Source organism: Pelecanus crispus, chromosome 8, assembly GCF_030463565.1.
Source record: "Pelecanus crispus isolate bPelCri1 chromosome 8, bPelCri1.pri, whole genome shotgun sequence".
Classification (NCBI taxonomy): Eukaryota; Metazoa; Chordata; class Aves; order Pelecaniformes; family Pelecanidae; genus Pelecanus; species Pelecanus crispus.
In genome coordinates this window covers 13,140,764-13,165,806 of record NC_134650.1, presented here as the reverse complement: position 1 = coordinate 13,165,806, position 25,043 = coordinate 13,140,764, and the positions used below count along the sequence as shown (strand labels likewise).

General features: G+C 45.4%; 1 protein-coding gene across 1 annotated transcript in view; it reads right to left on the bottom strand.

Annotated features, from left to right (window-relative positions):
* The window catches only part of HTR4 (5-hydroxytryptamine receptor 4), a 117,519-nt gene that overhangs the window by 71,468 nt on the left and 21,008 nt on the right, over positions 1-25,043 (bottom strand). The window contains exons 2-3 of the mRNA XM_075715634.1: positions 1,549-1,674; positions 361-561 (exon numbers count right to left, since the gene is read on the bottom strand). Of these exons, the coding sequence (XP_075571749.1) occupies positions 361-561; positions 1,549-1,674 (327 nt within the window). The remainder of the gene's footprint in view (positions 1-360; positions 562-1,548; positions 1,675-25,043) is intronic.

The window sequence follows — 25,043 nt, the reverse complement described above, 5'->3', positions numbered from 1 at the left end:
AACGTCCTGTGCACGATGCACCTCCGTCTGCGACAGCTACAGGGCTTTCCTTTGGATACATCTTTAAGGTGTCTTTTCTTTAAAGAAGAAACTGTGCCACATCTGATCAGTAATGCAAATAGAGCTGTGCTGCACAGCAGCGGAGAACCTGGCTTGCTCTATCGATATAAATCTCATTCCTTTCAAAGTTTTTCTACACTGATGAGGATTCAGAGACCTCTCTCCAAAATCAGCTACTGTGAGAGATTTATTGCTCTATGGTTCCCGCAGGTTCATATTTGTGCTTTGGCTACTGCTGCTGAGCAACACCGAAGAAACTTAAAGCAACTGTAATTATTCTCTGTGCTCTCCTGTTCATACCTGTCCAGCGAGATACAGCACAGGTGCAGGATTGACGCTGTGGTGAGCAGGACATCAAGGGACGTTCGGACCAGGCAGAACATCTCTCCATAGATCCAGTTGTCCTGAACCAACTCAATAGCTCCAAACGGCATCACCAGCACTGACACCAGCAGGTCCGCAAAGGCAAGGGAAACAATGAAATAATTGGTCTTGATTTTCCTGCAAGACAGATCACAAAATTAGGGTGGAATAGTTTCAGTGCAGCATCCTCTACATGTGGACAGAGATTTCATCTTGTGATTGGGGCTAATTTGCTCCATCACACTGAAGGGTCCTCTCTAACATACTCCTCACTTTATATGGTCACCTCTAGCCTGTTCCTGGTTTCTACAGCTACATATCCACTGTATTCTCTGCATGAACACATTTTTCTGCACACACAGAAGAGGCAAATAGATGCTCACAGGCCTCTGCATGTGGCTCAGCCTCACAGCTTGCACTGGAGAGTTTGGGGTGGAGGAGGGGGATTTTATTTTAACTTGTAAATTGAGAAAATCCTTCCAGAAAGCACAGAGAAGAATCTAGACTGAAGCTGTAATTTTAACTTGAAGAGTACTTTTTAAATCATAACAATAAAATAGAATTAAATCCATTAAAAATCCCACGCAGAATATGAATAGAGGCTGTTGAATTTCTCACTCTGCTCCTGAGGCTGGTCTGACAACTCCCAGGGGTAGCAGCAAGCCTCAAGACAGGAGTTTTGCCTGCGACCCCTGTGAACCACTGGCAGCATTTGCCAAGCTGCAGCAATGCAGCACAACTGCAACAGAACCTTGATTTGTACGGTTCTCTGACGGGCTTGTTAGGGAATGTGGGATGGAAAAGGGATAGAGGCCAACCTGCTTCTCCAAGGAATTGCTGCTTAGCTCTGTTTTTCACTCATTTATCTGGGTTTTTTGACATCGAGAGTGCTAAAACTGTAGAGGATGGATACTAAAATGATTCCACCGCATCGCTGTAAATCCGAGTGGGGATGCACAGAGGCCAGCGTGAGAGTCTGACACCACCGCGGTGCAACGCGTGGTGAGAGGCATCCGTCACTGCGGAGGTTTATGCCCTCGCCTGCAGGCACGGGGCTTTTTAGGCAGGGCTTTTGCCTGTGCTTCCCCGCAGAAGGGCAGGCAGTGGCCAGCTGGGTGGGCTCACCTGAGCTGCCTGTCCCGGCACACGGCCACCATCACCAGCAGGTTCCCCAGGATGGCCATCAGTATAACGGCGGAGATGAAGGTGAGCAGCACGATCTTCTCCGCTATGCCGAAGCCCTCACTCGAACTGCGGAGCACACAAAAAAAAAAAAGAAAATAAAAAAGAAGCTGCAGCAGCGCCAGGAGGGGATGGCCTGGGCAGCACCAAGGTGCCAGGCACGAGCACTTTTTTTGGCAAGTGTGAGAGCAGCATCCCCACACCCATTGCAGCGAGGCAGCCTTCCACCAAGACCTCGGCACCGTTTCACAAAGAGCATTTCTTATTTATGGGGAGAGCTGTGAGGCTTGTGTTCATCAGCAGAAAGGCTGCAGGCAGAGGATACCAGCAACACCCGCGGCCACCCATGTCTCCTGGGGTGGATAAGCCGACACGTACAGCAGAGAGCTGGAGTGCACTGCGCCCGATTTCTGAAAGCCACTTCCAATTCAGAGCCTCTGGATGAAAATGTTTTCATTCACTTTTCACCTCAATAAATAATGTCATTTTCTATGCAGCAGTATTTTGGTTTTCTTTCCTTTTGTTTTTTGATTTTTTTCCCAAGGTTTTCCTCAAGATGAGCACTCTACATCTCGAATTTTGAAATCTTCTACATAATCTTTTCCCCTTCACTCTGTGCCGCAGAACAAGAGGCAGTCTGGCATTTTTTCTTTTTTCTTTTTCACTTGGTAACTTTTCCAGAATTAGGGAAAATAAAATAAAATTTTTTTAAAAGGAAGTGCCCAATTTCCCCCTACCCTGACATCAATAATTTCTTTCAGTTAATGAAGATAAAGAAAAGAAGAAGGAACGATAACATGAAAACACAATGTTGGACATATTTTAAGTCTGCATTTCTACAAGTATCTTGTTAAATGTTTCAAAAAAGGTTTCAGAGCCTGCAAAGCAGGAAGGTAATACACAGCATGCAATAAATACTGTTCAATTCCTCATAAAATTGGTTTTATTACAAAATTTTGAGCCACTTTTCTTTTAAAGCTATTTCTAATTATGCATCCAGAACAAAATGTGTCCTAAACCTTCACCTGCTTGTGTAACTTTCCCTATGACATTACACGGGTGAGAACGGGTGTTTGTTCATGTTATCAAGTGTGGCTAGAAATAAACTGCCATTAAGAGCAGCACTTGACACTAATTCAGCAGGGAAACTTCTTCACAATGTACGGAGCTGGTATTTGGCACCCAGGATTAATGTTGTGAGATTATTCAGGTAATTGAAATATTGAACTGTTATTCTGTTTTACTTTGACTTCCTCTACGGTCACTTTTTATTTACTAAATACATCCCAGACTTCTACACTTTATCTCACGGAAGTCTCCTGATTTTGGCAAAGCTAAAAAACCTTAGAGACTGCTGAGGTCCTGCCTCCACTACTTGTGCCATTTTAATAAGCTTCTAGTGACTGACTTCACCCTGAGCCTGCATTGCAGAACATCCACTTAATCACAATCTCCATTTCTGTGCCTAAAAGCGATGCCACTTTGAGTATGACTTTTTTGCCCACTGCCAGATGCACCAGTGGGTCAGATGGCAGCCTGCTGAAGTTGGACTCTTTATATTGAGTATGAACAATACCTCAGGAATTCCTTGATTTTCAGTATTTTATGAGGAAAGACATCACTGGGTATAGGTTCATCCAGACAGGTGAGGATGTTTATGAGCAAATAAAGAAGAGGAAAGGAGATGCCCTGGTCTCACACTAGTTTCATAGAAAAACACAGCACTAGGCAGATACATGCAGGCTTAAAACCAAGTGCATTTATATGGTTATAACAAGAAAGAGGACCAAGGCAACTACATAACCTAGCTTCATAAATGTATGTCCATATGCCAAGTAGTGCCTTCTCACCTGTGAGAGCACAGGTAGCTTTTAATTCCAGATAATCTCCGGTTTTAAAACTAAGAGATTAATAAATGTCATGTAGAGTGGACAGTTGGGTGTATCCCACCTCTCTACAAGGTTTTCAGGCAATAAGTCCCTGAGCAGTGCCAGGCACGTGTCCTTCTGGAGGTGGGTTGCTGGGGTACCAGTGTACCACAGGAGCGGGTACGGGTGGCTCAGGGCGAAGGGTACCCGGTAAGGAAGCGGGTTTTATCTTGTGTTGGAATGAATGATCCCAGCCCAGAGGCAAAGGCAAAGGCATGACTGCTTCTCTTGCCATGCCGGATTTCAGTGCTGTCAGTAAATCCACTCCTGCTTAATGGAGGAAGGTCTCTGGTGTTATGCTGAAGGGGTCAGATGGAACCATGGGTTCACATCCAGCAAGACAATTATTTTTGTGCAAGCCAATTATAGATGCTAAGATAGGAGAAAGGCAAAGTTAAGATGTGTTTTTATTCCCCATCTGAAAGAGTTTGCACTTAATTAGAAAGAGTTGTCTACTGAACTTAGCACAACTGCAGTGAGGGCAATTAAGGCTCCAAGAAGCTGCTAGCTCTGGGCAAATCCTTCAGTGCATTCAGAAATGTTGACAAGGCTCTGTCTGAACTAAATGTGGCTTTCCCAGTTTTTATCAGACAGCGTTGCTTCCTGACACCGTGGGCCATTAGTTCTTGGATAACTCTTGCAACAAGTGGGTTTTGTGTCTACAGTTCTTGCAATTACACTGCAACTGTTGCCTGCAATTTGCCTACATTGGTCCAGTCATACTTCCTCCCATCTGACAGAAGAAAATCCCTATCGATCAAAAGGATCTGCTTCATCCATCATCCTGTATCTGACAGCGGCCTGTAGGAGATGAAAAGCCTACATGCATACAGCAGTGCCTCCCTTGCATGCTACAAAGGTCTGTGTCACAGTGAACTTGTGTTTACTGGTGGATTCCCTTGCCTTCCCTCTCTCTGGCCTGTCTTTCAAACTCTCAGTGCATGGTGAACAGTCTCCAGGCAGCTTTCTTCCTTGGTCTCATAGTAACATTCTAAATGCAAAATCAAGGAACTGGCATCAGTTTCTGAGCTTTCCAATCAGCAATGACCACCCCAAATTGCATGCAGACACTCTTTCCTCAAAACTAAAGGCAATTGGCATCTAATTCCTTATCCCAACGCTAAAATCCCAAGCCACCCTACAGAACTGATCACTGGCCACATGGCTGCTCCTAGAAAAGCGCGTCACTCCTTCCCCGCATCTAGAAATCTCTCTCTCTCCCCCCCATCCATCTCGATGTACTTCTGATCTGAAAGATCTCATTTTCCCCACTAGTGAAGTCCTGTGTTGGAGATTTTGGGAGGCAGGAAGCTGGAAGCTGCTGACACGTGAACCTGCACTGCAGTAAAGTGCTTTGGAAAAGGATGAGCAGCCGGGAGCGGGTCCTTCCCTGTGGGCACCATACCCAGAGGGATGCAGAAGGCAAGTCTCCTCTGCTGGAGCCGCACAGACTGCCCTGGGCCCACTGCTTGCCCTCCTCCTGCAGGCAGCTGCTGCACAGCTGGGGAAGGTCAGACACTTGCCAAGCATCAGTATTTTGAGCGAAACCAAATGCCAGAGCCTTCATTAATAATGTTCATCAGCAGAAGAAGACACCATGAAAATTAAAGGGAAATGGAAAAGAAACAACTTCAAAGGCAGGTCTCAGCCACAGGCCTTCTAGCTGGGTACTGGGTGGGATGAAAAGCCTCAGGAACAATGGGGATGCTGGGATCAAAGGCACCTTCACTTACAGCCGAGCTGTAATTGTACCTGTCTAAATAAGCCTTCACGATAGGCTAACATTGCTCTGTGGCTGCATCTGTGAAACAAAACGTCAAACCACACTGAATAGCACCATACAAAAGATGTTTCATTGCCTCCCAAGTGAGCGTGGCAGCACATACGTGATGGAACAGTGGTAAAGAGGAGGATGATGGTTTAGTTTATCCAGACCCAGGCAGAGAGTTAGATTTATATTTTGTCTTATCTAGCTTTGCCCATCCTTCTGCTGTTCCCAAACAATTCTCATCACTGTATTATTTGAGCACCTTGCATCTACACTCTGCAGCATGTACAGAGGGAGAGAGATGCCTCCCTTGTCCCTGAGCCCTGCCACGGGGGTGAGCTGGCCCCGGGCCATGGACAGGGCTTCTCACTCCACTGTGCAGTGCCTTGGGAGGGGGGGTGGTGACCAAGCCTGCTGGCTCTTTTTTGGGGGAAGCCCTAGGGTTTTGAGGCTGCCTGCTGAGAGATCCCTGTCCCCTCCCCGCAGTAAGAACGCTGGCTCTCAGGCTGGCAGCTGTGCTGCCCAGCAAAAGGCACTTGGTGTCAGGATTTCCTGGGGCCTCATCCCACAGAGGGAGGTAGAGACGAGTGAAGCACTTTGGTTTGAACTGTTCCTTGAACGAGCTTCTCTGATCCTAATGGCAATGGGTTTACACCTGGACATAAACATTTCATGATAATCAAGACAACATGTAATAAGTGCACAGGTGAACTTAACTGCCCACTCACCTCCCACTGGAAAGCTTCTGTGCCTATACAGGAATCCCTGACAACCTTCAAGGCTGCTGCCTGCTATTGCCACCGAAAGGATGGCCCTGTTCCCAGGCACCAGAGCAGGCTCTTCGCATCGTGTCCGCTCCTCAGGAGCACCGCATCCCTTCTGTCAAGGCGCATCCTCCACTGCTGCCTCCCCGGCGGTGACAGCACCCGCATGCCGCACAGCTGGGCGAGGGAGCGCAGCAGGGGCAAGCCGGGTGCCCCGGCGTGCTGCTGACTGCTCCCCTTGGGATGGGCACAGGAGGTTCTGCAGGACTGGGGGGAGGAGGGAACTTGAGGGATGACAGAGAAAAGCGCTCTGGAGGTGGAGAGAAATAATGATTTTCACCATGCAGCTAGGACAGAAATAGCTGGAGACACCTCTATGCTCTTCCTCAGCAGCAGGATTTTCCGCATTGAAGATAAAACTCTGACAGCTGCAAGGAAGTTATAACTCTGAAGTTGTAACTGGCCAAGTTTGGTGCTTTAGGGAGGAAGATTGAGACTGAATTTCAGCTGGGTTTTGCTAAGCAATGACACCCGGAGTGCAGGGATGTGGGTTTGGGTGGAAGGGGGATTTGTCTTGCAAGGCAGGTATTGACCGTCTCCTGTGTAAGACTCCCAGATGTTCTCCTCTCATTTTGGCTCATGAAGAAGGACAGGGACCATAATAGCAGGTGAAGACTTAGATCTGCAATGTGCTCCCAGACGTCTTCCTGAGGGAACAAGCTTATTGCCCAGGACAGAGACCTCCACCCACTCCAGCCTCATCAGCTGCAGAGAGCTGTGCAAGTGAACAGACACTGAAGAGAATTCCCCACCACAGGTCATCTTTGGTGCACAGAGCTTTTGAGTTTTATACATCAAAACAATCTCTGGAAACGCCAAAGGAGGCCAGCGCCGAGCCACATTTCACCAGATGTTGCCCTGCTTGAAGACTGAGGGATGCTTCAGCTTCAGCCAGGAAGCAGGGCAATGTTTTAACCCTACATTTCCCATCCAATGTATATAGGCAACCCTGCCCTGACGGTGGCGGCATCCTGGTCTGCACCATTTGACTTGGCTGGCCACAGCCCAGGGCTCTGAACAGAGACCGGCTGGTCAGAAACACACACTGGCACACTTGCCTATGGAGCATTTGCTGTGATAATAGTTTTGGAAGCGTTTCGGAGATCTCTCCAAAGAGTATTTCTCTAGTGCCATGTTGTATTGCTCCTCTGGGGAACATTAAATAGGGATATGCATCACTGGGGGTGCAGGAAGGATGTACATCTGGGCTATGTTTCTGTACATCTGCCTTTTGAATTATCTATCATCACGCAGGAATATTTGTTAATTATTCAGTCTCAGTAATTCAAAGCTGTTAATAATGGAAGAAGTGGATATTGGTGTAAATTAAAATCAATGGTTTGCATAACATCTTTGATCAAATCTGAGTGCTCTGGCTTCCAAGCATGCTTCCCTGTTTAATAAAGCAGAGATTGATGGGTTTGCTATTATGAGGAAATGAGATTCAGACAAAATGATTGCTGGCTAGTAGGAATATAGAAATCACTTAAGGAAAAAGGTGAAATACTGATGTGGAATGAATGCTTAAAACCCATATATGGACACATTTAAAAGGCTCTTCTGTATAGTCATTAATGTGAATAAAAAAAAGCGTAATTATTTTTTCAAGCTCAATTTCTGCTTTCCTGTAAATACCCCAACTTTTCTAAATGACCTCAAGTGCTTTTGCATATTTTATGCAGCAATTAAACTGCACAGATCACTCATGTTGGTAAGACCACGCACGTTGTTCCTCTCATTTTCGTTACACATGTCACACCCTGACCTCCCTGCCACTGCAGTGGGAAAAATTCACTAATAAATAGCTCAGTGCTGAGAGCACCTTGGGCACTGCACAGACACTCCTGAGGGAGTGAGAGAGATGGAAAAGAGAGTGAGGATTGAATAAATAAGACTTTTCTTTTGGGGGCAGAGGAGGGCAGCTGATAAAAAGGAGGCTGGATGGCCCGTTTCCAAACTGGAGAGGAATAACTCTGCTTGCAGAGGTAACCTGGAGCATCTCCTGGAGGTAGCCAGGGACCATAGTGAGCACTTCGTAACAAGTGATGTGTGTAATTCTCACTGAAGAAGACTAAAAGCTCAGAGCAGTGAGTTTAACCAGGGTAGTCTAGAAAAGAGCTTTCTTCTTGATTTAACAATGGCCTCAAAGTGTATGGGGAATATGTGGAGGAGTCAGTCTGCTTTGTTTTCAACCAAGCCATGGCTTTTCACTCTGTAACTCCAGCTGACATGATATTTCATGTAGGTCTTTAACTACAAATAAGCTGTCATTTGCCTCTCCTCCTTTCTACTCCCCTGCTTACTCCTAGGCATAAAATCAGAAGCTGAGTGTTAAACACTTAAAAATCAAGATATGTTATTTTATGAGCAAACCTAACAACGCGTGTCTCAGTATAGAAACATGACAATAGGGAAGATATTATTTGATCTATGGCTTTCCAGCTGTTACCATATTCTTTTCTACTGCCACCTAAATATATTAATCAGAAGTCAGCGTTAATCCAGAAGCATATAACTTCTTTTAATGCCTTCAAATGTTACACTGCCTGTGCTACTTCGCTTCAGACCGTGCAGATGGCAGGACAACTCCTAACAGATTCAAATCAACTACGTACTTCACTTCTGTTTTAGAAACAGATTGAAATTATTTAAAGTATTGACAAGCCAGAAATAAACAGCATTCCATGTATCATAATAACTCAGTCATATGATTAGTTTATTTGAGTGCTGCTTTTTTTTTTCAACCAAATAAATTGCGGCGGTGGGGCAGATGGGAAGGGATGAGGGTTCCTCCTTTTATGCTGGTTTGAACCTCAGAAACGTTCTGCAAACTGACTTGCTTCCACTGATGCTGTGGGGCTGAAAATGCACCACACTATTGCAAACAGCAGCAGCTCAAGTAGCACCAAGAACGATGAAATGAGGACTTCAGACCACCTGCTCCTGAACAAAACTACTGATAACACCACTGATCCTGCACCTCCGCTCCACGTATCTCCTGGAGGCTGAATGGTATAGTGCTTGAGAGAATTCAATGTTTTAAGCAGCTGATAATACTGATTAAAATCAATTGTCAAGATGAAGCAAAGAAGACAGGCTATTTAAATGTTTTAAAAATTGCCATGTGTGGGCTGTGCAGTCAATCAGTACGTGCTAGGAGCACGCTCCCATTTAGGAGCAGGTGAGTGCTGGAGCTACCAGACGCTGCGGGACCTCAGGAGACATCGGGGCCAGAGCAATGGCTCCAGCTCTGCACATACCTTGGGCTTTGAGACTGCCCAGATTCGGGTTGACAGGCAAGGCACGAGGTGCTCCAAGTAGCAAACCCAGAAAAAACAAGCTTTCAGCTGATCCATGCAATTTCCTTAGCTTATACCAGCAGAAATTCCTGCCTTTTCTGGATGGAAATCAGATCTGGGGCGGAAAACTGATCCTGAGCAATGTGATCCTTTATTCTGATCTTCATACAGATGAAGGTCTGAGACTGAGAGAGAGAGAGGCAGCAGTTTACACAGTTATATGGGAAATGCGTGAAAGAGGTATGAAACAAACCCAGACCCAGTGAGCCCCCGGGCTCTGCCTAAGCCTTAGGGGCTCTCCCCTTGCAGGGAAGTTGGGCGGGAGTCCAGCAGCCGTGTCTGTCTCTACTTTTCATAAAATGAAGGATGAAGCCCTGTCTCTGCTCTTTCCCAGGAGGCAGATCAAGTGTTACATAATTTACACCCACATATGAATGGATATTGCTGCAAGGCTGATGCATGTTAAGTACAATCCTTAAAAACCATTAGACTGTCACCTAAAATATAAGCTAAAATTAACTTAGGAAATTAGCATTAGATTAAGATCATGGTGTTTGCATGGAGAAAGGGCAGCTGCTGCAATTACTTTGTTCAGGATCCACTAACGACAACCATGGGAGAGCTCTTGTGCAAAGACCTGTGCAATCACAAATTGCAGTCTTACACACCTACCTGGAGTTTGCAGGACCTTGGCACTATGTTTTGTTCCTTACAATATACTTTCAGATCTTTAAATTTTGCTCCCAATGCCCCCTTCACATGCTGGATATTCCCCTTTTATTTTCACATAAGCATAACAATACTTTTTGGATATGCAGGGTGTACTTATTTTAATGAGGTTACCAAATACTCTACAACTATGAAAAAATCAAATCTCTGGCTTAGGCATAGGTAGGAATTTAGGCATACTACAAAGTGCAGCAGAGATGTTGTAACAATCGTTTCTCCTTTGTAAATGCTGAACAAAACCAAAGATCAAACATCCCTTTAATCAGAAATGCCTTGATCAATTCCTAATTAGAATTGCTCCTCAGAAGTAAGCCCACTGCATCATCTACCAAACTACGTCAGTTTAATGAAGAACAGAAGATGATGAAAGAAGCACAAAAATAAACCCGACTTTTGGTTTATATTCCATATTAATATGTGATTATCCTCTATTTTCCAGATAAGTGGCTCTTCCCTAACTCATGTCATACAGAAGTCTTAAACAGAGCAGGCTATATGTTCAAATAACAAATACAACATAGCTATACTCAGGAGATCTGATTTAATGAAGCACCATATTTCCCAGCAGCATTCCCATTAATTGTCATTCATTTCACTTCCATATTCTATAAATGTTGAAGACAGAGTCTAGTATGTACTTTTGAACAAGAATGTTTGTAATTTAGTTATTGTACAAAAGAATTTTACTTTGCAGAGACATAAGCAACACCACCATTATACACAAACGTACAACTATCTTAAGCGAGTAACTTGAAGTAGATCTGTGACATAACCTCCTCTGGCACAGGAGTGAGCTGGAAAAATCGAGGTTTAGACAACTATCTTAAGCGAATAACTTGAAGTAGGTCTGTGACATAACCTCCTCTGGCACAGGAGTGAGCTGGAAAAATCGAGGTTTAGACTCATGCTAAACATAGTCTGAGTTCTCACAGAAATCTGTATGACACCTCCTGCAATAACCAGGTGCAAAAACCCGGGTGCACTGAGACTGATCGAGCAGAGGCCGCTACTCTTCATGGGTGAGCTGCTGCTCCTGCGCTAAAAGCATTTGTTTCCCTGTCTTATTATAACCTTTCCCATAAAAAACAAAAAGTAAGCCCTGCCTTATCCCCACACATTTGTTTCCCCAAAGATAACTCTATCACAACACCATAATGGCAGTTCTTAGTCTTTATTGGCATTCTCGTACCAAGTTCTCATCTCTCCCCCAACCAGGGAAAAACTTTGTTCCCATCTTTGTCAAAAGCCTGGAAGTTGCAAGACTTTCAAATCCAAAAGCATGAAGGTCCTGCTCTGCTTTTGCAAGCAATATTTGCAGTCAGGGAAATATTGTTAAATGAGAGGCATTCAGTCAAGACTGGTGGAAGAGTCCTGGCATCAGGCTGTATATTAAAATATCCAGGCTACGTACTTTTCCCGCTGCTTGTTTACACCTTGGACAATAAAAGACAAATACAGCTATTGGCTGTCTAACATCTAATATTTCCTGGATAGTTTCCCAGTTTAAAGAATCTAGAGGAATGAAAGAGTTTCTTCTTGTTACCCCTGCTAATGGAAGACTTGGCACAGACAAGATAATACATTGATATCTGGTATACATTTGATTTGAGACACCCTCCACACACCCTGACGGGTGTGGCTCTGAGCCACACGAAACCAGTTCCCAGCTCATTCATTACCAGACAATAGCAGGAGGTACTTCCACTTCTTTTTTGAAGACTACATAGGACTGTATGTCCCAATGAGTTTTTTTAAGGGACAGCATGGTGGAGTTCATCTGTTCAGCTCCCAAGGTGTGTGCCCCTTGAAGTATTTGACTGAGTGCTTGCCCTGTGTCCCCAGGGAATGGTGTGTCTCCTTAGTCCCTTCTCCAGTGCCGCAATTTCTGAACTGCCCAACCAGTTCACTGTACCCTGGCACAAAACACATCAGTCAGGCAGGATAAAAGTCATCTCTGAGATGCCACGCATTTCCAACTCTGCTACCTCAATTTGAGCTTTACCATGAAGACCAGAGTTTGGTAAAGCTAATTCCAGAGGTGGCAGCCAGAAACCTCCTACCCCCAGAGTACATGTTCATCAGCTCATTTTGTATAAACCTCGCTCTTGTATTTAGGTTCCAGATGGGTGTCCTTTCTAAGCAGAGACATGGCAAGTCCTTGATTCAAGAACAGAGCACTTAAATTTCTTGTTTTATTTAAACCTCTTTCTACATCCCCACCTAAGTGCATATTCTGAATACTCTACAAAAGCCTCATCACATTTCTCACTTCAAATAAACAAGAGAGGATGTCAACCTGGGGAAGCAGCAGGATAGAGGAAAAGCAAACAGTTGGGACTGCTTTGTAGATGTAAGTGCAGACACTCAGCTCAGATGCAACCCAGATCTCACCCAGGAGTCACTACCAGCACATTTCTCTGAGGCCAGCCTAAGAAGCTCTGGAAGTGTCTGTTTCAGTTGTGATTTCCTTTGGCTAACAAGTGCAAGAGCTTCCAGGAGGAATGTCTCACCGTGCTCATCTGCAGAAGCCCTTGACAACGATTCCTAGAAACAGCCATTCCTGGAGAAGAGAGCAATGCAAAGGGAGAGACCTTCTTCCCCATAAAGGAGTGAAATGACCTAGAGGGTGGCATCAGGCATGGACTCTCCACTCAGGTTCTATGAACTTCAAGTTTGATCCACAACTGGGAGCTAGCTGCTGCCTCTCCCAGCTATCTCAGCTGATTTTAAAAATCTGCTTCAGTTTGATAACTGACCACTTGCAAATAAATTACACTCTGATATGCTCGGTACAACAGGTCTATAATTTTCCCTGCCACTGACTGAGGAAAGTGGTCCAAGAACTGTGAGGCAAAAAAGAAGAAAAGAAAAGCTCAAGAGCAAAACAGAGAGATAAAGCCAGTGGCACCACAATGATACTGCTTATGGTGTCCTGGTTCAAGGGTCAGCAACATCAGATATGTTCCTTAGACTAGAAAATAAGCCATGAAGCTGCATATCAAAATGGATGACAAACTAAGAGCCCTACTGGAAAGAAAACCTACTGCCCAGACATACTTGGAAACAAGCAAAGGCCCAGAGAGCTGAAATTTGATAAAATAGAGCAGAAACACAGGATCAGTTTGAGGGTTTAAAAGCCTATGGAGGAAGAAAGGCTGGGCATGTCAGCTGTATCATGTGGCCCTATTTGTAAAGTTATCAGAGAAGTGGAAAAGAAAGAGGTAAGGGACCTGCACCCAGCATCTTAGATACACCTAGAAAATTACATTGCAAACGCAATGTTCTTGTCAAGTTAAGTGGAGGACCGACTAAGCAGAGAGGCACAAGGCTCAAAAAAAAAAAAAAAAAGACAACCGACTACAACAACCATTTGTTTTTGTGGGTAATTTGTTCCTCGTCAGAGCAGGGAAACTGGCTCCCAACACGGGGTCAGCAGATTCCTGGCACTGCTGCGCAGCCAGGCCGCTCATGTGGGGGTAACCAGGGAAGCATGTTCCCATTGGGCTTAAATTCTCTGCTTAGGGGTCTGCAAGGCTGTTGGAAATGTGATAGCACCTGCCAATCACAAAGCACTGAAAACCTTAATTAGTGACATTTCTAGAAAACTGGTGCAGTGCATTTTAACTGAGGATGAGTACAGAAAGTTAGTTTGTTTTGTGATTAATTTTCTGGACATTTAAACTTTGTTACTAACTTTAGCGGTATTTCAGGTGAGGGACACTGTTAGCTGAATCAGTTTACAGCTTTCAGCGCTAGTGAAAACTTCTGTTTTACAGTGTGTCACCATGAGTAATTCTGAACAGACCTCAAGTTGCTGCAAGGAGACAGCATCAACAAGGGCTTTGAGCATGGCTTACAGGGAAAAGTATAAGCAACACAAAAACACTAGGTGCTTGCATTAGACTAGACCCAGATCTGCTGGGCTCAGGAAAGCATACTGAGCAGTAGCTGAATCGCAAGAAATAAAACCCTCATGTTTCATTGTAGCTGCCAACTCTGCCTGAGAATCATATCACCATTATGGCGCATAAAAATGGAAATTGCAAATAATGGCAGTAATGGGACCAAATCTATCCCAGCTGCTTGGGAATGGAGAAAAAAAAATATGCATTCTTCCACTCTAGCATGGCACAAAATAGCACAAAAGCAGTTTAATTCCTGAAGAAGGCAGTCTACTAATTTTCCAGGGATGTCTACCAGCAAAGAGGAGGTTCGTATCTTGATGCACAAGCCCCAGAGAAGCTTCTCTGGCAGAGGCTGCAAAGGGAATGGCCCATGTCTCCCACCGTCTCCTTTCCACAGAGTAACTCAAAATCTGTCTGGACTCCTGTGACATGCTCTACTTGCCCTAGTACTCCAAATACCCGAGCCCCCAGTTGAGTCTGCCCAGAAACATGTCACAGCTCTTGGGCAGCTTCCTCACCACTCAGCTCTCAGTCCTGAGAACTTCTTGACTAAATTAACATGAATCGGGTCCTTCCTGCCTATCTTCTTTTGTTGGATTTATTTATTCTCCTATTACACTCCCTGTTGAGTAGACAACAGCCTGTTCTCAGTTAAGTCCTCAGAGCTCTCAGGAAGTTCATGAGAAGAGCGAGCCCTGGACAGGTCTCCAGACTAGTCTACCCACAGTGAGCAATGAGCTGGCCCATCACCACAGCCCTATGGTCTCACTGTGGAAAGGAGGCTTTGGAAACACGTAGACTTTGTATCTTCAGGTTCTGGCCTTTGAGGCAAAGTTGAACAGAACTTAAATGCCAGTAGATATAACTCTGGAGATACAGAGATGAAAAAAAAAATTGAGCTCTAGGAGCCAGCTGGGAGCTCAGGTGATTTTTCAGATTAGGCTAAGGAACTGGGGACTGAGTGAAGTAAACTGTTTACACACATTAGACATCTGGAACTGACTTCTTATAAAAGAACTCAGAGTCTTCAGGACATGCTCTTGCCCAGCACTGTAACCACTGGAGTCTACTTTTACCTCTACCTCGTACCCTGCTGGAGCAGTGACCCGATATTCTCACAGGGAGGGCACTTGGGCTGGGAAAGTCACATAACAAATGAACAAGCAGATACTGGGTGCATTAAAGCTTTGGGGGCATTAGAAAAGCAAGGAAAATGTCTGTGCCTACTGTCAGGTAGAAATACTCTGTGCCTATAAACAGAGCCACAGTTAGAGATGAGCTATGAGATAAGTGCCCAACCTAGGGAGGGGTGACAGAAGACAGATAGGACCCCAAAGCAGCCACGACACATTTCCTCTGCTCTTGTGTAGGCATGAGCTCCTGTGCCCCAGGAAAGGAAAGGTCCTGCTCGATTCACTCACTCTTGTTCACTCTGACCCACCAACAGATGGACAGCCAGCTATTTAACCGCATCCTGCTCACCCCATCCCATCCCATCCCATCCCATCCCATCCCATCCCATCCCATCCCATCCCATCCCTCACTAGCAGCAAGCACAGCCCTTTTCTTTCTCCTTCACTCCTCTCTAAGCTTACAGCAATGCCCACGTACAGTTGGAAGGTCAGCTGCTGGCCCGTTTTTCATAGGTATACCAGCACAGAGCCAGAAACCCATCTTCTGTCCCCATCAGCCCTCTCCAATGTTGCAGTTCTGTTTCTAATGCTTTTTTCTGCAGGGATGCTTTTTTTAAAAAAAAAAAAAGTTTCCAGATTTACTGTTCCTCAAATGTGAGAAACAGAAGGTCATCTGGCAAGTGTGAGATCAAATTCTGCTTGCAGTCCAGGCATCATATCCTGGGAAGGACTTGAGTTGCATAAGGCCATACTAAGCTTTCAACGATTCAATAGAGAGCAGAAACTGCATCAACAGCAAAAAGTCACCTGCAACAGGCAGACCCTTCACCTCTCCACCTCCTACGCATATGCTTAAAGGTAGAGTAGTCTAGCCTCCAGTTACTTTGTTTGTATTGATGGATACAAGCACAACAGCTGAAATTGCCTCTTTGCAAGTCCTTTTGCAAATGTGAGCCCAGCAGTTCACAGCACTAATGGCACTTTGTCTCCCCATGGGATGAGGAGGAACCCATTGCTTTGCTACAATTTTCAGCATGCCTCAAGTTGGGGTTTTTCTTTTTGCCTTTTTTTTTTTTTTTAAATAACCTGCCTTAAAATCGATTCACCCCCAAATGGTGAAAGACCCCCTGAAAGCTTCATCTCCACAGGGTTCCTGTCCATCAGATGGCAAAGCTTGTCTTCAGACAATGGCCGCTTTTATTTAACGTTCTGACTTTGGGAGGCAGAGGCTGCTGCTGCTCAGAGGACACATGATGGCAAGTCCTTGGTTGACAGATGGGGCAAGATAGTAAGTTCAGCCAGTGACTGAGGTTGAGACCTCTGCCTGTTTGCCCGACCAGGGAGTCACATCATTGATGATTCATTGCCACAGTACAGTAAGGGCAAAATAAATACTGGAAAGCCTGAACTAGGTAAGAAGAGGAACACATTTCTTATCTGCATCATAGATGCACTCTGCTCCAGGGTAATAGTCTATCAACGGTTATTTATACTACCCAATAGCAGTTCCGAGACACACAGCCAAGCAAATAGCACAGAATGTTTTGCTGTGGCATCTTGCTTATTTGAGACAGTAGAAATGCTCTTTCCCAAGCAGTGAATGGCTCGTTCTGCAGCTGCACACACTACTGCAGCAGGATGTGGAGTAGGTAACAGCTCACCACAGCTCTCAGCATCGCAGCCCTATTCCCAAGACAGCACTCCCAGAAGAGATGTCTACCCAGGACTGTCTTTCTGCACTTCTCCAAAAACAACTCACAGAATTTTAACTCACTGAGGTGAAAGCAAAAGCCATTAGATTTCCACCTACAGCCAATACCCTTTGGTTTTGAGACACCACATCACGTCTGTTCTATAAGGAAACAGCTGTGTCAGTATGACTCGCAGTGCCCTATTAACCCTTACACAGCTAATCCATGTCTCCTGCACAGCTCCAGTTTTGCAGCAGTCCCGTCTCTCAAGACACCCTAATACACCCTCCCAGCTTCCTTACTCACAACCTCTGAACATGGCTGGCTCAAGAAATCCCAAATATGGAGACAAATTCAATGTTGCCAGCCTAATGCTGAGGGTCAGCCCTGAAAAGCCAAGCAGGGTGTCCTGGGAAGTCCCTGGCACTGCGGCTGCCAGCCTTGCCGTTTGAGGCAGCTGGCGTGGGCAAAAGCTGGCAACAAGGTCCAGACCATTTTCCTGCTCTGGGCAATCTGCTGCTTTCTAGGGCAGCTGCCCATTTTTGCCCAGCCCTAGAGCTGGCTCTGCCCCAGGATATCCCAGGCTTTGGGACTGTTTTAACAGCATTCCACAGCCTCTTCCAGTTCTTCACTAGATGCCACTCTGTGCAGACATGCTGAAGCTAAAGAAGGATATGCTGAAAGACACCAAAAAGTAAATTTTTATGGCCCAATTCTTTGTCAAGGGCATTTTCATCTGTGCAGATTCCTCAGGGCACACTAATAAAAGCAGAGTGAAACATCACAGAAGTGCCTGACGGCCTTACCTCCCGGGGGGGGCTCAGCACACAGACAAAATGGTGGAGCTGCTCCTCTGCCTCTGCACCCTCTAACTTATTTCAGAGAGTATATATGGCTCACTTGCTCCACAGCTGCTGTAAGGGAGCACACTATTAATTTGCAGAAGCTGGAGCCAGGCGTAAAAATTCCATTAATTAAGTGTTGGTGGAGGTGTTTGGAAAGACGTTCCGATAAATATAGTGCTATGAGGTGTTCCCCTAGAAACTGAGAAAAAAGTTGAACAATATGAAAAGTACCCAGGCTGGTAACAGCTATCGCTCCTACTGAGCGGTGCCTGGGCTGTAGGGAGCATTCAGCAGAGAGAACTTCTTTTGCAGGGCTTTTTTGGCTACCAAGGATTTTTGGTTGGTAGCACAAAAATAAGAAAGTGAACCTGCACACCATGCCTTGCTTCCCTGTGCCCTCCTGCTTTGCCCCTCTTCTTGTACCCAGTGTTGGCAGATGGGAAATGCTCTGCAAAGTCTATGGCTGCAAATTCAGTAATGCCCCTTGCGTTTTAGTGCTCCCAGCCTGTGGACTCCTTCTTAGGTGCCCCTGCTGTGCCTGCCCACCCCAGCACCCCCAGGCATGCAGAGGCTAAACCCTACAAACCCATCAACTGGCCGTCTTTCAGATGGCTACTTATAAAATGGTTCAACAGCACAGCTTATATATGGTCATATCTACAGTTGATGTAAATCAAAACTGTTAAGTTTTGCCTCATAAGGGATCTGTAGGGTTTTACTTTGCACTCTTCTGGCACTATGTGTTCTGCCTGCCGTTATCCTCAGGAGAAGCTCCACTCATACACATGAGCTCAGCAAGCAGAACAGGACATTATATGACTTGTATACCAAGGGATGAAAACACTCAGCTCTCATCTACGTGCTCCTCTGATCACTGCACCATTCCTGCCTGAGGGATGCAGACGGAGAAGACAGGACTCTGTAGAAAATCTTCTCAATCAGTACATCTGTCTCCACAGAAATGCATGAGCAAATACCTTTCTGGATGGATGCTGCAGGTGTTACAGGAGGATTAGAGTTGATCTTCCCTTAGAAAGGGGACTAGGAAAAGAAGAGCGCTCTAGGCTGATTCTGGCCTGTTAAATGACATTTTAGCCTGGTATTTCTCACCTAAACAGAAATATGATCAAAGAAGTTGAGATAAACAATGATTTAATGACTCAAAGCGTGGAAGCTGGAGAGGTTATGAAAAGAGCTTGTGTATATATAAGAATAAACACTTATATTGTAACCTGCTGGAGGAATCTTAAGCTGTTTGCTTTCCATGAATCCCCAGTGGCAGGGCACTCAAGAGCACACAAGCTCTTTCCTAAACACCTTCTCTTTTCTACACTTCGGGTCATTAAATCAGACACTTTTTGTTTCAGCCACTCAGCACAGCCTCCCCCTTGCCCAAATGGCCACCTCTGCTTTCAGCCCAGTTTTCCACCTCACAGCTCAGTTCTTGCCCCACCTCAGTCCTCACTGCTGGCTGCCAGTGTCCGAAGCAAGGGGAACACAGGGACCAAGGGCACAAACCAACTCCTTTCCTAGGACCCCCCTTAGCTACCTCTGGGGCTTCAGGGATGGAGCTCTTTGGGTCCCTCTCTCTCCCACTACTGACTATTGCTCCTGCTTCCCCCCAGCTTTGGATGGGGAGAGAAGACCGAAGACCTTCTCTGCCTGTTTCTGCAGTCAGCCATCCTGCCAGTGTACCAGCTTTAGGTAACAAACCTGTCTTAGAGCCAGCCATCAACAGCACCGTTTCTTGCGGTCCATGGAGAAAGGAGACTCTTGGGCCAACACAGCAAGGCTCCAGATTTGGGACTCACTCAAACATACAACTTAACACAAGAGGGCATATCATTGAGATGGTCTGTTGTCAGAAATAATGTTCACTATGCCTCTGTATGAGGACTTTGGGAACAGCAGCTGGGTTAAATAATGGAATATTTTCTTTGCTTCCAAACAAACACAACTAATTCAACCAATTTGATTCCTTGTTCCCTCACCTTGCTTCTCATTTCTCAAAGTCAAGACAAGATTAATGAACCCCACACAGTACTGCTGGAGGGCTCTGCATTTTTCAGAGTACTTGAAGCCACAAAAATACCTTCAGCAACAAACTGAGAAAACTAAAGCTGATAAAGCCAAGTTTGGAAGCAATTAACATCAATCTAAAATTCAGCTGTTTTGGGGGCTCAGCTTAAAAATAAAAAGCAATTACTGTTGTGACAAACTCAAATAATACATTGCTTCTCCATAGTTGATTTAGCAAAGGGAGTCTGCCTTCACCAACAGCTACAATAAAAAGGCTTATAAAAAAGCTATTTACTTGCACTGAACGTTCTCGTTATTTTTTTTCAAAAGCTTATTTCTCAAGAGCATAACAGCCTCTCCCCAACACCTGAGGAAGCAAGAAACCCTTATACAGTGTGAAGTACTGTATAAACAGAACAGCTCCGACCACACTCAGAAGTACCCATTCAAATAGTAGAGGTTTCTCCTTGTTGCCCAAGAGCATGAGAAGAGCTCTGGCCAGCAGAACCACAGCTCTGCTTGCCCAGTCTTGGCTGTAAATGCCATGCAGCTGCTCTTCCACTTCTCCCAAGCTGTGGGCTTGAAGAACAACAAGGGCTGCTAGTGCTGGAGCTTGTATGGGACTCCAGTTGTCACACTGGGGAGAATCTTGAAGTCTTGAAGATTTGCCCAAGGACCTACAAAGAGTTTGGTGTGAGAACTGGAAAACAACCTAGTTCTCAAAGCCCAGAGCACAGCCTCTTGGGTTAAAATGCTAACAGAAATATTTAAAAAGCTGCCTGAAACACAGTTGTGCAGTCAATATTTAGCATGCAATAGTAGGGTGCTTGCCCAATGGGAACATCAGCCAGCACATGAAAATCAGTTTGCAGCTTTTGAGAAATGTTCAGATTGCCTCTTGTTAGTAACTGCAACTTCCCAACCTGATGCACTGTTGTAAACCACACCAGAGCCTGTCTGTGCCAAAAGCTCTTTCAGAAAGCTTGAGCCAATGGTTTTCAAACTGTGTCAGCAGAGCATCTCCGAGCAGTTAACTGAATAAAGCACTTGAGCACCCTGCAGCTCTAGGGTGGTGGGAGATTTGCAGAGCTGCATCACGAAGAGTCCTCTGTGGTGCCTGGTCAGCTAAAATTGAGGCATCCCAGGAGCTAGAAACGCTGGGCTTGCCATGCAGCACCCAGAGCAATGGGATGAATGAATGAACAATGAGTGCTGAAGCTCAAAGAAGGGAAAATGCCCAAGAGTGGCCAACCACGCCATTCAGAACTGGCATAGATTAGAGTCGCCTGTGCTCCCAGCAATGTAAAGGAGTCAGATTTAGCTACTACAAGATAAGGAGGGACTGGCATGCCAATGGGAAGTTTTACTTCATTCCTGGGTACAGGGAATGCTCTGTAGTGAGATGATGAGTCTTATCCAAAGGTCTAGGAAGGCTTTAGTAGTCTTTAATAAGGCCATTGCTCACTCCCTATGCACAGCACGTTTGCAACCTACGCTGGCAAGTGCCCAACAGAAGCAGAGTCCTCCCTGTTCAGGCCTCTCCAGATTGCTCAGTGAGGTCTGCAGGTGCCATTCTTGGTACACGGAAGCTCCTCTCACAGTTTTCATGGGCAGAGTTATTATGTACCTACCCACAGAGCCAACTGCCTGAAGAGTCCACGGACTCCCAGGTGACTTCTGTACACACAAACTATGTCTATTTTAGCTGGTAATTCTGCACAACGAGAGCAGATCAAAGCAGTTGGTACTGTGGCCCCTACATCTCCACTCTATGCAGAACATGGGGGGATATTTTGGATTAGATTTAGCCCAGTCTCCCTGCCTGAATGTCCCCACCATGCCTGAATGTGGAAGCTGCATGGTTTGAGCCCATGCTTCAAAACCTTTAGTCCTCATTGTGGACTGCAGAGTACGTGGTGCAGAGCTGCTGGTTTAATATCTTCCAAGAGGAATGTAATTCACAAATTCCCTTGCTAAGTGCTATGTGATCCGAACTGATACACCATGTGTGGGGATGACTGGGGGATTCACCTTACGGCTGTTCTGTGCCAAAATACAAGCATAGGCACAGTGAAACAAACTGCAGTAAAGCCATCTCTGTGCATATTTTCCTTTTATGCCCAAAGAGATTCAGCCTTTTTCCACTTCCTCTGAGGCTGTCAAAATCATCACGTCTATATGAAATTGTCTAATGCACCAAAAAACACAAACACTGAAAAAGAGAAGTGCAAACATGTTTTGAAGGTTTGGACAAATTTACAAGAACCATGGGCAAACACCTTGTCATGAGCAGGCAGGGCAGCAGCCTGCTTGCTAAAACCCTTGCGCCAGCTCTGGCTCCAAACAGAACATTGAAAGTGGCACGTCACAGCTTTCAGATGGAGGAAGAGGTTTGCGCCACTGAGGGTAGCAGTGAAGGCTTTTGCAGGAGCTCCTGCCCTTCAGCCGGAGGGCATCAGCAGCAAACAGCCTACAGTTCACTACGTGCCTGCTGTGCTAGAGCGGGTCAGTGAGAAGGACCGCTGTACTCTTGTTTGTAGTGTGCCCAAACAATATTTTCATAAAGTTGTTGTAAATGGAGAGGATAAAGGGAACAGCTTTTTTTTTCCATACTCTAACCAATTCAAGGGTTTGAGTTTTCATTCCAAACTGCTTGACAGTATCTCATTAACCTACTGCCTATAATAAATGTGTTCAATAACAATCACCAAGTCACACAAAATTTAAAAATTCTATAAAATATAAATCGGAAATACTTGCAAGGTCATTTATTTTTCTACTCTAGAATTAGAGAAAATGAGGTCTGCTGCCCTGCTCCGCTGTGATAAATACAAGTCCCAAAGCAGACTGTCTGAAATTTCCAGGAACGTCTCTCTAACCTCACACTGCAGCCTTTGTAAAATTCATAACCAAATTTTTCCACAGCAAAAAAAACATCTGTACAGTTGAATCTGCCTGCAATGCTTCAGATAGCTACAGAGATGTAAAGCCACCCATCACCTGGCATCCTCTGGGGCACCTCATCAAAACCTGTCGAGGGCAGGAGCCCTGCGCTCACAGCCATCCCAGCTGGCTGGAGCAGGACAGCTGCGGCACTTGTTGCTCTGAACCCAAGTGCAACATGCTGTTTCCACAGCGCTCAGCTCTAAACAATGTCAACCTGTCCCTCATCTCCTCCCATCCCAGTTGTCCCCATGTTGTCAGAGCACCTCCCATTTCCCCAAGCTTTGCTCCCCTTCTCGTGCAGACTCCCCACTGGAACATCCCTGAGCCCCACAGGGATGAGGAGGGGGGACCCCAGTGCTCCCACCTCTCAGGCTCACCAGGTACAGCTCTGGAAATCAACACGTGGAAGCCCCTGGCTTCAACAGAAAACATTCAGTACTTCACATCTCAGCAAAAAAGCTGAAATCAGGGTAGATAAAGGAGAAACATTAGCAACTTACTGGTAGCTGACAAGCAAAGCTCTCAAAACCAAAAATTCATGGTTTGGAAAAGCGTGGAGTCAAAATAAAATCATGTGCCTACCACGAAGTCTGTTTATGCAACCAGTCACACAAACTAAAGGACTGCCTTAGTCCAGCTCAGAAAAAGCCCCTAGGAACAAAAGAATAAAGTCATTCCTGAAGTATAACGAAGTGAGATCTGACCACAGTGTTTGATCAAAACAGCTGGGGGATGGTGAATCAATATTGATTCAGGAGAGCTTTCAAATTCCCACGGATTTTCATTCATCAGATCCCCAGGAATACCTTGCGTTGCCTCTTTTAACATCTAAATGGGAAGTCAGATGAAACAATTCGCCAAATGAGAATTTCCCCCTCAGAGATTCTCCCACTGTCCTGCCAGGGTCAGACCACACCAGATGGCCACACTAACCAGTGTCCAGGAGAAAGCAGTCTCTTGAGAGACTCTTTCCAAAAATCCTTCCCCCAGGCCTGTTCAATGGGCATATTCCGCAGCAAGCTGACTGAAGGAGACCCCCCAGCTCTGCCCACGCTCCAGCACTCCCCGAGCGCACAAACCCCCTTCCTCCCAAGCACTTCTCATTGCATTCTGGCTACATCACATATTGGAAGGTATCACAAGTAGGAAAAGAAACCCTAATTCTGATAGGAATCAATTTTATTTGGGTTTGGTTTTTGGAGGTTGAGGGAAGGGTGGGGTTTTGGCTGGGTTTTTTTGGACCAGGATTAGGGCTGATTGGAATTACAGTAAAATTCAAAAATAGGAAGAAACAGGTAATGATCTGTTGGTTCCTACAAATAGTGAATTACAAAACTCCAATAGATCACTTCAAAACATCCATGCTTGGTCAGACCTACTCAAGTGTCTGTCTCCACCAGTGGCAAATAGCACGTTACTGAAAAAATATACAGGTAAGGTAACTATAACATCACGCTTCCCTCCCAGTATAGCCTCCCTGTGCCCAGGCACTTCTGGTTCGGGCACTCACTGAGCCAGTTTCTCTGTGCCCCTTCGTGTTTATGAACTGACATATTTTCCTTCTATGAATGATGAAATGTATAGCAGGGAATTTTTTTCACCACAGTGAGGAACAGAAGATTCTTTCCTCGTGTCTTTAGAGGAAGGAAAAGATTGTAGGGAAAATTACCTGGTGTCAGCACCTTAATTCCCTTTGCAGAGAAACAGCAGTAGCCTACGCAGTTAACTACACTTCTGGTATTAAAAAGGCAAGACAAATTTCATTAAGCAAAACACATTACCTCTCAGCATTGATTACTGGGTTATAAATGTGACCTGCTAAGTGTGCATTAAAGCAGCAACCTGGAGTTGCTGGTGACTTTCCCGACACTTGAGTAGGTGAATGAAGACCAGAGATGTTCTCTCTGATAGTATAGCACTTTGAGGAGGCTCATTAAGAACAGAAATTGTCTCTGAAAATGTATTATCTCGCTCTGTGCATGCAACTGGAGAGAGGGGGTTGTGGCTTGCACAGAGGCACATCCCAGCCTGAAAGCCCAAGAGCTAGAAAGCTGTGAGGACAGGGTGGCACAACAGGATCCCCTTTGAGGTGTAAGACCCCATTCCCCCCTCTTCTGTACTGCATTTCCTTCTGATCGCTGTTCATTAACTTCTTAGGGAAAGGTTTTCTGGAAAACCAGAGTACATACGTTTGATCTGTGTCTATCAGAGCAATTTTCTCCAAAACATTTCCCCATGTAATTGCCACTTGAGTGTCCAGGCAGGGGAAGGGTGAAGCATTACTCCCCAAAATAAAAACCTGAGACATCAAAAAGATAACTCCCGAGTGGATTTTAAGAAAACTCTTTGTG